Here is a 12,901-nt window from a genome sequence, read left to right as displayed (position 1 = left end):
AATCCTCTTTGAGAGAGTGATCCCCTTGAAAAACGCAGGAAAAGAAATAAATAAGAAATCTCTCCTTCCCCTAAGGCAGCTGACTTTTCCCTGTCTGGTTTATGGTATAGCTGGGCAAATGGCAGAACACAACGGTGATCCAGGGATGCGGAAGAGTACGCAGGGAACGATGATGGATATAGTGGCTCTGGCAAGAGTGGGCCTTGATTTCAGTAGGCAGCTTAAATGGAAAGCATCTCCATCAGCATACCCTCATATTTTACGTTGTTTTGTAGAGAGGATTGTACTCGCATCATGGTTTAACTCCGGTGTTGCGGGGCAGATTTAGAATCTGCCAACTACGCCAGTTTGTCACAGGGGAGATTTTAGACTGTTTAAAGAATCACCACTAAAGGTAACAGCAAAAGTAGTTTTATTGAAGTAGGATGTTGTAAATGTGAGACTTAACAAAGTCCGATGGCAAGGTTCACTCTATTACTGCACGTAGGATGCAATAATAATAATTCAAAGTTACCAGTACAAAAATTTTAGTACGCTATAGCACAAGGTTATGCATGAAATCGGTCACTTACCAAAGGTCTGCAGTTGGTAAGGGGTCTCTTACCCTCGAGAGATGTCCCGGCTCAAGGGGAGATCACTGCTGTGCCACCCGCTCCTTAGCAAGGAGAACTCAAAAAAAAGCTCTCACAGGCAGTCAGATTTATGGAATAAAGTGGTTGGCTCATAGTCAAATTCCATGTGATGGAAAAGGTAACGTGAGACGTGTTCACAGCTTTCTTCCTTGACAAATTAGTCTTGGAAGAACCACCAGCTATTCATGTGTTAATCACAGGATCGGTGTTCCAGTTTCCAAGCTTGTATGCATCAGTGCTCACATGTCACCCTGTTTCTCTGTGGGTTGTCGGAGAACAGGTTGGAACTAGAGAAGTTCACAGCCTGGACATGGCCTAGGCCTTTACTTCCTTTGGAGCCTGAACCAAACTACCATCTAGTTTGGTCAAGGAGTCGAGTGCATCCCTCACACCTGGCCGGCAGCTCAGCCCCACCCAGCCCTTGCTCAGTCCCCCCGCGGTGGGATGGGGAAGAGAATTGGAAGGGTAAAAGTGAGAAAACTTGTGGTTTCACATAAAGACACTTTAATCAGTAAAGCAAAAGCCGCACGCACAAGCAAAGCAAAATCAGGAATTCATCCACCACTCCCCCTCGCAGGCAGGTGCTCGGCCATCCCCAGGACAGCAGGGCTCCGTCACATGTAACAGTGACTTGGGAGGACAAATGCCATCACTCCCAACATCACCTCCTTCGTCCTCCTTCCCCCAGCTTTACGTGCTGAGCACAATGTCCTGTGGTCTGGGATGTCCCTGGGGTCAGTTGGGGTCAGCTGTCCCGGCTGTGTCCCCTCCCAGCTCCTTGTGCCCCCCAGCCACTCGCTGCGGGTGCTGTGAGGAGCAGCAAAGGCCTTGGCTCTGTGTAAGTGCTGCCCAGCGATAACCAAAACATCCCCGTGTTACCAACGCTGTTCCCAGCACAAATCCAAAACACAGCCCCGTACTAGCTACTCTGAAGAAAACTAACTCTATCCTACCCAAAACCAGCACAACTTGTTACAGAAATTTAAATGGGATGCGTGTGTCCATCATTACTAATTATGTATTTGTGTGTGTGTTAGGAGTGTTCGGTAATCGCACTTCAGGCCACGATTGTTCTAATTAGATTCCTTTTCATCCTACTCTTTGCCTCTTCTTTCCCTCCACCCAGACTAGTTATCCAGGGTTTAGCCCTGACTGTGTTTACTCATTACTCTTTTCTCTCTTTTTTTTTTTTTTTTTTTCCCTTCCCTCCACAAAGGGAGAAGATGATAGTATGAACTCACCATCTTCTGCTGTTATTGAGAATTTGTATCTGGCAGATCCAGATGCCATCATACCTTTCCAGGCTGGCTTGTATTATTACGAACTCAATTTTAAAGGTACTTATTTTAAAGGTTCTCATTTACAACTACGCAGTGCTTTACAAAGACTAACTTGCAAGCTCTGTCAGCTTTTAGAAGCTATAACATCTTTTACTAACACTACCAGATTTATTCATTGGAAGGGGAAGTGATGGCCCAGAGGAAACTCCTTACAAAAGTAACCTTTCCCCTTATTCCTTGACACTATTCAGACTCACATTAGACCAGAAATAAAAAGATTCGTAGTCTTTGCATAAAGTCATAGTAAACCTCAAGTAAAGTGAGTTGACGCTGTGGATTGTAAAAATTAAAAATTGAGCATCTTTCTGTGCTGCTGGAGCAACAAAGAGCATGAATGATTTAAGGGAGCGAGCAAGATAGGCACAGGTTAACGAATAGAGTTACAGGAAGGGGAAGCAGCTTACATAGACTTTGTGCAACTATTCTTCAGCAGATAGAATTGACAGTGAATATGCACTTGTCATTAATTAATGACCCCATCTTGTAGACATATTCATGACTTTTTCCTTCTCTTTTCTCCTTAAGAGATGATCCAGACAAACACCTCTTCTAAAACTCGAAGACAGGTCTGCAGGCGGCCAAAGTTTGTGTCTTCTGAAGATGTGCAGAAGATAAAGAGAGGGTAAATGATGCCCTAAGTTGTTGGGTTTTCATATTTTAGAAGCAATTACAAGGCAAAACAGCTGCCAGTGCTGGCAGTAATTGTGCAAAGAACACAACTGTTTTTAGAAAACATCCATCTGACTGAACAAAAACTGTATTGCAAACTGCCGGCTTGGTGCATCACCTGGTTTCTGGGGTGTACGTTACTCCAGGTACTACATCCACAGGACTGGTGTGTCTTAAAAAAGCAAGTGAAAGAGGAGTGTGACAATTAAATGGCAGCATGCAAAGCCCAGCTCCTAGGCTGAGGTTGTTTCCCAGTTTCTTTGTGGTTTATTTTCTTTATTTTTAAATGTAGGAATTGGCAGAGGGGATGCTGTCACTTTGAATGTTCAGAGCAGTACTAGAATTACTAACATCTTATTTTCTGTCTGTTTGCAAACAGCCACAGGGATTCTTCCATTCCAAATCAAGTCTGTCCCACCCACTGGGATCAATCTGCACTGCCTGACTTGGGATACAAGGTATCTTTTTCATTTTTTTTTTACCTCTTGTAATTCTGATGGAAAGGCACGATTCAAAAGAGGAGGGTGCTTAAGTGAAGCAATTGTAACTGGGTAGATGCTAAAAAGGGACAGGAGTGATATCTTGGGTGGGTGTGCTAAAGATCATGGGGATCTCCTAAGAGCTCCTGAAGAAGGTGCCAAATTCCCATGAAGTTCATCTGCATTTCAGGCATCTGTACGTGCAAAACCCCAATTCACCAAATTCAAGACAAAAAGTTTCACTGTTAAAAATGAAGAAACGGCTTACTTCGGTGACTTAGCAGACCAGTGAAGCAAGGGACTTCTATGAAGTATGTATTTCTTCACTAGAAGCTGGGCTGAGACCAAACCTTTTCTGTGTAGACCGTTAAAAAGCCATCCTATAATAATACCGTTATGGCTGATAAAGTTTGAATTGGAGATCTAGGAAAGGAAATCTCTATATGCTCTTGCAAGTCACCCAGTAGTCGCATACACCACAGATCTGAGCACAGACCGTGGCCTCAAGGAATGGCAGAAATAAAGAGTTAAAGCCAATAATATCAAAAAACCATTTGCAGTGATCTCTTCAATGAAACAAACCAAATCCCTGTCAGCCCAAAGTCTATGTTCTTATTTGGTCTACCGAGACCAAAAATGTGCAGGTGTTTTTTAAATTATTAGATCTGATGGTATTAAGAAGCAGTCCTTCTGGAAGAGCAACACAAGAAGTGGAAGTACCACAGTGTACTAGAAAAAAGGCTTTTTGGTGTTACAGTTGTCCTTTTTTATAGTGGATTTGACCCTGATTAAGGAACGGCACATAATGTGGAGCATAAGAGGTTTTCCTTGTTGACTGTGTCACTGAATCTTGTGTTGTACTGGCACAGATATCTTGATGGCCAGGGACAGAACAGAAGTAATATCCTATTTCCAGACTGGGAATTCTTTCTGGCTAGTTTCAGTTGACAGAGAGCTCCATCGCTATTCTCACGCTTTGTATTTTATTTTCCCCAGTGTAGCTACATTGGTAGTGGCATGAGGACCAGAAATATCATGTCTCTGAGCTTCTGTGGGCTGGTTTCTGTCATTCTGCTCTGTGCTGAATGTTTCATTTTACCCTGACTACCCTCTTGTGTTGGATTATGCCTTACTCAGTGTAACACCAGTATCTGGCCATGTGTGTATATAGCAAATTCATCTAAATACAGTTCTGATGAAAAATGAGCGGGTAAAATTTAAGCCATGAGCTCACTTCAAATAGCTGTTTTTCACAATCAGCAGAAAACCTCAAATTTTTCAAGATTGTCTAAGTGTCAGGTGTCTGGCACCTGCTGAACGAACTAATACTGGGTTTGTGTGGGAGCCTGGCAGCCAGATCTTTTGAAGATTTGGGCGTATAATATTTTGAGCTCTGTCAAAATAATAAAGGATATAGCTAATCAGCCTTCCCTTGGCTTAGCAGCAGCTTAGCTGATTAACACAAGCTTAAATTTTTCAAAAGAATGCCAGGAAGACAGGTCGCTCAGTTCTTTTTAGGTCTCTGGGTTGTTTGTACCTAACTGCTTCCCTTATTTATTCTGAAAACTTCAGTCTGAATTTTAGTTGCGTCCATTTGTTGGGGTGTTTCTGGAGTCACTGAGGCGAGTGTGTGAGAGGCTTTGGAATGTGATGTGCAGATCCATGGTACTGCTGGTGGTATTCATGGGGATGTGTGAAATAGAAGGATCATCTTGTTCCCCAGAGCTCAGTTGGCTTGTTGAGTTGGCACTGAAGAAAAACATCTCTTAACTTGTAAACTTTCGTAGGAAAGGAGATGTTAATTCAGTTTCTAAAAAGTGACAAAGCCCACGGTACCTGTTGGTGCTGAAAGTGCAAGCCTGGGCTAGATGAAATATTCCTGTGGGACCCTAAGCTTGTTTTTTTGCAGTAGGTAATATTGGGCCTGGCTGGGATTCTGCATACATGTGGTGACCATCATAAGATCTGACAGTTACGACTTGATGAATTCCCTTCTCTTCAGACATTGACAAATAACCCTGGCAAAATTTGCTGCGCTGGAAGTGATCCATTTTAAAAAGGAACGCCTATATGGGATAGGGAGAAAGTCATCTTCGCTTAAAAAGAGCAGCTCTGCTTTGGTAACATTGCTTATGTTTTGAGTGTTGCAGTGCCTAAATCTGTAAGTCGTTTAGAATCATAGTTTTATAGAAAATAGAGTGTATGAAACGCACGATGGAACTTGGTAACACCAGTTGGAAAGCTGGTGTGAATTTCTTCTTTGTTTAACAAAGTGGAATTAATAGTTGGTAAACCTTTTAAAGGCAAAAAAAAAAAAAGAGTTGATACTGTCTTGGAACTTCATGCTGTGTTTTAAATTGTATCTTTAATGTACACCTGATGAATGTGTGCAACGAATGGGTGGTTTTATGTCAGAGGATTAGTCTTTGTGTTGGCTGCTGTGCTGCCAAAGGTTGCTGTGCTGTAAGGAACAGGAGCTGAGGCAATGTGAAGAGTCTATCCGCGTGCTTTATAGACACTAATTCTGCTTGGGTCACTCGATATCGCAGATATCGTACACAGTGAATTAACGTACACAGATAGTGTACAGTCATACGCTGATAGAAATGACAGTCACAGAATCACAGAATCGCAGAATCATCTCAGTCGGGAAAGCCCTTGAAGATCCTCCAGTCCAACCACGAACCTCACCCTGACCGTTCTCAACTCCACCAGATCCCTCGGTGCTGGGTCAACCCTACTCTTCAACCCCTCCAGGGATGGGGACTCCACCACTGCCCTGGGCAGCCCATTCCAACGCCCAACAACCCCTTCTGCAAAGAAATCCTTCCTAAGAGCCAGTCTGACCCTGCCCTGGCGCAGCTTGAGGCCATTCCCTCTTGTCCTGGCGCTTGTTCCTTGGCTCAAGAGACTCATCCCCCCTCTCTGCACCCTCCTTTCAGGGAGTTGTAGAGGGCCATGAGGTCTCCCCTCAGCCTCCTCTTCTCCAGACTAAACCCCCCCAGTTCCCTCAGCCGCTCCCCATCAGACCTGTGCTCCAGACCCTGCACCAGCTCCGTTGCCCTTCTCTGGACACGCTCGAGTCATTCAATGGCCTTTTTGGAGTGAGGGGCCCAAAACTGAACCCAGTCATCGAGGGGCGGCCTCACCAGTGCAGAGCACAGGGGTAAGATCCCTTCCCTGTCCCTGCTGGCCACCCTATTTCTGATACAAGCCAGGATGCCATTGGCCTTCTTGGCCACCTGGGCACACTGCTGGCTCATGTTCAGCCGGCTGTCAATCAACCCCCCCAGGTCCCTCTCTGACTGGCAGCTCTCCAGCCACTCCTCCCCAAGCCTGTAGTGCTGCTGGGGGTTGTTGTGGCCAAAGTGCAGAACCCAGCATTTGGCCTTCTTGAAACTCACCCAGTTGGCCTCAGCCCATTGCTCCAGCCTGTCCAGATCTCTCAGGGCAGTGATTCTTTCTCTGCCTCAGCCTCCACTCCTTGACAGTGCTTCAGCCAATGCTTGTGCTCTCTAGGATTTTCCATTTTAGGTCTGAAGATGAAATGGGATAAAGAAGTTATGTCATTATGAAGTATCAACCTGCAGTAGCAACGTGGCGTTCCCTTTTATTAGCAGGAGAAGCATCCTTGTGGAAATAAGGACAATCCCACAAAATTTTCATGCAAAAGAGAACTGGCTTTGTTGCTTGGGGGCCATCATATGATAAAAGAATTATGATAAAATGACAAAATAACCTTTCTTACAGGATTAGGCCTTGTACCATGTGGCTGACCTTCCATTTTACCCAGGAAGGTTAGAGTTCCTCAGTAAAATGATGCAACATAGTGAAAGCATGTTTTTAGTCTAAATAAGAATTGTTTATGTACAAATAAATAATATAGTACTGAAATACAGTGCCATAACTTCCAACTCATAGCTGATCGTGAACAACTTGAGCTGTGGTGTCACAGAGCATGCAGATAATAAATACTCCTCCGTCCAAAATGTTTTATGTGTTGTAAAGAAGCTTTGGAAAAAAACCTCTTGTATTAAGACACGGGAAATTTCATTAAACTTTGTAAAAGCTGTTTAATAAATTCAAAGAAATAATTCTTCCATGTGCAGGTGTCTATTCTTAATCCTTAGAAGACTTTCCTATGATAGGCTTTCCTATGATTGTTGTCAGTAAGTACTAAATGTACAAGCTGGACATGGTGTCCAGAAAAACCCTTCTTTCTTTATATGCAGCAGTGAAATATAAGTCCTATTTTATCCCCTCTCTAAACTCAGCCTTCTGAAATGTGAAGCTTTTGCCTGATGGGTTAAGATGTTGATACTATATTCCCTCCTAGGATGACTGCAGCTTTCCTGCTTAAAACATAACTGGTACGTGGGATGTTGGGCATTTCACTTCAAGGCATCTTGAGTTCCCATTTGGCTTAGGCAGTGGTAAAGTGGAAAGTATTTCCCAGTGACATCAGTCTGTCAGCATTATGCATTTTCAGTCAAGTTTATGGAAGAGAAGTGTTTATTCTAGAAGCTTAAAGGCACAGGTGACTTTGGATAAAAAAATGGAAATTTTACCCATGACGTAAGCAAGCACAAGAGCCTGGATCATGTTTTAATTATGTTTTGCACTCATGTTTCTTTGGGAAAAATGTGCATTTCTTGATGGATTTTTAAACATGAAAAGTATGGATAAATAGACTTTGTTTCCTTTAGGAAAGGAGGATACGTGTTTGCTTAAGCAGGTAGTTAGTGTAACTTTCCTATTAGAATCATAACTGTTCTCTTATGTTTAGAAATGTACCTTTTTTTTTTTTTTTTTGTAAGTCTATATTTAAGTGTGACTTTCCAAGCTTTAACTTTGAGAAGTTAAGGAGCTGTGACACTGGCAGGTTCTGTGTATTTTGTTTGTTTCATCTTTTAATTGCTGAAGCTCCCTTAAATGTCTGGTTACAAATGATACTGTTATCTAACATCATTTGTTCTTAATCAGCTTATATATAAAACTAATATTATCTGGAATGATCAGTCAAGCTTTCTTTTTGAAATTTCTGTTTCATTGAGATTTAAAGTTACAAGTGTCAACTCCTACTTGGAGATAATAAATGTTTAATTGATCCTTTTGCTTTCAGCATCCTTCCTGAAGAGAGGTGAGGTGGCCTTGCAAAGCAGGAGTGACCTGTTGATTTACATATTAAGTATCTGTCCTAATTATTCACATAGTCACAATCTAAAGTATTAAATTAACCTTCATAAGTATAGTTTGGGGACCCTTCCAAAAGTGTATCTGCGGTAATTAGGCTTCTGCATGTTACGAGCTAACTGAAGCCTCATGTCTTTTGCTTTGGTTTGTATTTTATAGGCAGTGGAGCTCATTAAGGTGACCTCTGAATACAACAAAATAAAGCAGCTGTTTCAAGAGACTATGAAAAGCTACAAGGTCCTTAAAATACAGAGGATTCAGAATCCATCCCTCTGGAAAGTGTTTCAGTGGTCAGTATTTGCTTCCTCATCCTTATGGGGAGGGAGTCTCCCAGAGCTGGTGTCCTGTATCCACTTCCCAGGAAAAAAAAGACTGTTACCACCTCTGCTTTAACATGACTGGTACTTACTCCTTAAGAGCAGTTTCAGGAGTAAAATTTTAAGTGTCTGAGGCCTTCCAGAGAATGCCAGGCTCCTCGGGGGAGGTTCCCTTTGCACGGTTGCTTGGAAGATGCAGGGAGGGGTGCTGACAGAAAGACAGGAATGACACAAAACTGCTGTGGAATAGTGTATTGTCTCGGGTTGAACAGTAACTGCTGCTGCACACATCTGTCTCTGTTACTGATGTTTATCCATTAGAGTATATAAAATACTTGCTAAAAAAGAAGCGTGCAAGGGTAAAGGGTGCTTGGTCTTTGTTTTTTTTCCAGTCAGATTTATTTAAGGCTCTCTCAAGAGTTTGAATACCCTTGCTGAATGAAGTCAGTGTTCACTGAGAAAGAATCGTTGTGCTTTAACTTAATGACCTCTGAGTTCCAGAGCTCCTTTCTGGTTTTCAGCGCCTGCATCAGTGATGCTGAGCTCCAGGTACTTCTGCCAAGCTAGATACCAACAGATTTGAGCTGGGGCTAGTGCCAATAAACAGCCACGTTCAAGTTAATTTGATAGCAGACTAAGCTGTTGCATAGTACGGTTGTCCAGTTTAAAACAAAAGCACGGATACTTAATAGAAATACTCAAGGACTGTATGGAATGGGAATGGAGAAGAAAAACACTGCTCAAATAAGCACTTTCACCTGCAAACCTGAACCCAGGAAGTTCCCAGCTAATAATTTCATAAAAACTTTTCATCTAGCAAATCTCAAGACACTTCAAAACTTGTAATAGTGCATAATTTTTTCTTTTTATCCTCCTCCAATGAGATAATTCGGCAAAGTTTAACATCGCCAAGTTCTCAATGAACAAATTTCAGTCCATTGCTCTTAACTTTTTGCGCAGTTTACAAGTTGGAAGGATCCTCCCCTCTCCCTGGCTTTTACTTTGTAGCTGAAGAATATTACTGCCTTGTCCCCTTCAACAGCTTCTGAAAACCCGTGGGACGGCTGGGCGCTGTGAAATAGCGATGGGAGATACTAGTTGAGCCTTCTGTTGCGATTCCTTTTTTGATACTGGTCGTGGCTTGGTCTGACTCTGGCCTAAATCAGTAGGGTCTTTGGTGGTGAAGGCAGGCTGGGTTTTTGATCTCACAAGGGACAGGAGCTCAGGGCTTGTGGCACTCTGAGGTCACTGGGGGACCAGACATTAAAGCACAACTAGTAGGACCCTACACAGGAGCAAAAGGTTGGTACAGGGGGGACTGTACTAGTGCCAACGCCTACTTAACCTCACTGAAGAAGGGCAGAATTGCCTAGGATTGCTGGGCAGTGGTATCAGTAAATACACCAATTATAGTTATGTAATATAATCTTGGAATTGTTCATCATACTGCTAGTCTGTCTCATTTTCCCAGCCAAGAGGAGAAAGCAGACTGGGAATCTCATCCAGCTGATATTTACATGTATACTATATACTTTTTTTTAAAAAAAAACCCCACCTTTCTTCCTTTTTTTCCATGGCTCACACTCTCCTCCCCTGCATTTTTCTGTTAGGCAAAAGGAGCAGATGAAAAGGGAGAACGGAGGGAAGGATGTAAATGAAAAGCTTCTCTTCCACGGAACCAAGACGTGCTTCGTGGAAGCCATCTGCATTCACAACTTCGACTGGAGAATTTGTGGAAGCAATGGAACTAACTATGGAAAGGGTACGTAGGAAGTGACTGTTAGACGCCTACTTAGACTCCCCTGATACTACAGCAATCAAAGGTTTGAGGTTTTTAACTATAGAGGGTGAAAAAAAGAGGTAGGAATTGGTTTTATGATCTTCCTTCCCTCTGGAAAGGACAAGGATTTGCTTTGTGCGAGGGTAAGTCTCTTCACAAGGCGTTAAGAGAATTAAGGTAGAGATTTGAAGAGCCTTTATTGCTGTAGGTGGGATCTTCTGAAGGCTCAAGGTCAATGTTTGAACTTGCCAGAGAAATGGCCACTAGTCTTCATGGCAGAGAGCAAGAAGGGCGGGCATTCCCTCAGTAGGATCGTGGAAGGCCCTCGTGTTTTCCTGTCTAACACACATCGTAACACGCATACCTGTAGTGGTTTTATATGTTTTAGTTTTTTTAAAAATTATTCCTAAAATAGCAACTTCTGAATGGAAATTCTGTGGTGAAATCCTTTCTCTTGTAAAAATTACTGTGGTATTATGTAAACTAAGAAGAGAGCTGAAAGGTGGGTCAAATACTGAAAAACTCAGTTTTCCCTGTCACTTTATACCTATTCCTTACAATCGTGTTTTCATACCATTTTCTAGGAAGTTACTTTGCCAGAGATGCTTCCTATTCCCATAGATACTGTCAGCCTGCGGTGAAAACAAACGTCATGTTCGTGGCTCGTGTGTTGGTTGGAGAATATGTTAAAGGCTGCACAACCTACGTTCGCCCCCCAGCAAAGTCTACTGATGGGCTCCGGTTTTATGACAGCTGTGTGGACAACGAGCTAAATCCCTCCATTTTTGTTGTCTTTGAAAAATACCAGATTTACCCAGAGTATATAATACAGTATAAAGAGGAAGATGAAAAATGTATTTTATCATAGAGGGATGGGAGCTGTCTGTATCCCTCATCTTATTTTCCGTATTGCAGGTATTCTCATATTGGGTGACTTTGTTCTTTTTACACAATCCTTTGGAAAGTTAATCCAACTAATTCCTGTATTGAGGAGGGCTGGCAAAGCAGATGTTATACTTGTTGAGACTAATTGCCTTGTCTTCTCCTCTTCCTCTCTTAAATGAAGCATAGACATTTGGATAACTGTAGCAGAAAAATCAGAATCACAGGATGGGGAATCAAATGTTATGACTTCTGTGGGCAAATAATTGTAATCGTGTTTTCTTAAAAATACAGTAGAGAGGATTTCTCTTTGCAAACAGCTCAGTTAAGAGAAAAATTAATAGTACAGTAGTTTGTAAGCAAACTTTCAGGTTTTTGGTAGTCAGAGATTCTTGTCAGTGCAGAATATGGCTGTTCTTGATCCTCTCATCTATCACAATTCTAAACGAATCAGTGTATGTGAGAATGACGTAGTTTTCAAAGTGCTGCCTGTTAATGCTGATACTAGTTTCAAGTTGAAAATGGTTGAACAAAAAAAAATGAAAACCTCATTTTAAATCAGTGGTGTAAGTTCTCAAGTGGAGAAGTTTTATCTGTACAATGGCAGGTACCGTTTGGATCAGATTCTGTTGCAGATCTGCAGTAACTTGCTGTGTGACCTATACGAAAATAGAGCTCAAGCGAAACCGTGAAAGTCACAACCTATGAATAAGCAGGTAGTAAAATTTGGTGGTTTGGCTGCAAATAATGGTCGTAAGTATAGAAAGCCTGTGTCACAAGCGAGAAGTGTATTTCCTCAATGTGAACATTTGCTTGGCAAATCCTATAGGACAGGAGAAACATCTTAAAAAGCATTGCTATTTTCTGTCCTATTTCTATACGTTAATTTTCGTTTTTTCCAGAAATATGACGTGACTGGAAGAGACCAGTTCTGTTGTCTTGAGGCCAGTGGTAGAACTGCTGTCCTCAGACATTTCGTAAATGCGTTTCGTTGTCCACTTGGGCAACTTGCTGACAACTCCCAGGTGTAGCTCCTCTTCGTGTTGGAGGTTGCTGTGGGTGGCCCTGGATGCTGCTTCCCTGGGTCTGGTTTTTGTCAGTGATGTACAACCCTACCAACGGTGGATAAGCCCTTTTTTAGTAAGTTACGTGCTTTTTATCGTCCCAGAAAGAAAATATAAAAACTCTGTGAGAGTTTCAAATGAATTTTAATACGGAGTTTGTAAGTTAATGGAGCTCAGAACCCTCTGTACAAAGATGTCTATTCGGAGGGAAACTGTTGCTGAGGACGGGGGAGCGGTAATTTTTACTTTCAGATAAGCTTTACAGTAACACAAACGGTCTCCTAGTTATTTGTATCTTCAATACTAATCTATCAACCGCATGTACTACTCAGAGTTTGCAAGTTACCAAGAGGACAGGGAAAATATATCAAACTAGGACATCTTACTGAAATCACTGTCTTAGAATTAAATGAAAGTATGTGTCAGTAATGCATTAAAAGGGGAAGATTTTACCACTTTCTAAGATCTCTCCCGTTTTTGTTTGCCTGTAGAATTTCCAAATCACTGAGTTTTGCCGTATTTACAAATAAAAACGTTTTCACTCA

At 42.1% G+C, this 12,901-nt stretch overlaps 1 protein-coding gene across 7 annotated transcripts in view; it reads left to right on the top strand.

Annotated features, from left to right (window-relative positions):
* The window catches only part of LOC141923930 (protein mono-ADP-ribosyltransferase PARP12-like), a 31,110-nt gene extending 18,209 nt beyond the window's left edge, over positions 1-12,901 (top strand). For 2 of the 7 annotated variants that reach the window (XM_074825646.1, XM_074825647.1), the window contains exons 9-14: positions 1,849-1,969; positions 2,498-2,594; positions 3,021-3,099; positions 8,473-8,603; positions 10,241-10,392; positions 10,995-12,901. In XM_074825646.1, coding sequence (XP_074681747.1) covers positions 1,849-1,969; positions 2,498-2,594; positions 3,021-3,099; positions 8,473-8,603; positions 10,241-10,392; positions 10,995-11,278 — 864 coding nt within the window. In that variant the 3' untranslated portion in view covers positions 11,279-12,901. Of the gene's footprint in view, positions 1-1,848; positions 1,970-2,497; positions 2,595-3,020; positions 3,100-3,310; positions 3,432-5,029; positions 7,221-8,472; positions 8,604-10,240; positions 10,393-10,994 lie in introns of those variants that run through there. The other 5 variants (XM_074825649.1, XM_074825650.1, XM_074825648.1 and 2 more) reach the window with 5 other exon arrangements.

Source organism: Strix aluco, chromosome 5 (assembly GCF_031877795.1).
Source record: "Strix aluco isolate bStrAlu1 chromosome 5, bStrAlu1.hap1, whole genome shotgun sequence".
Lineage (NCBI taxonomy): Eukaryota > Metazoa > Chordata > Aves > Strigiformes > Strigidae > Strix > Strix aluco.
The sequence above is the reverse complement of the archived record's forward strand: the minus strand, read 5'-3'. Positions and strand labels throughout refer to the sequence as shown.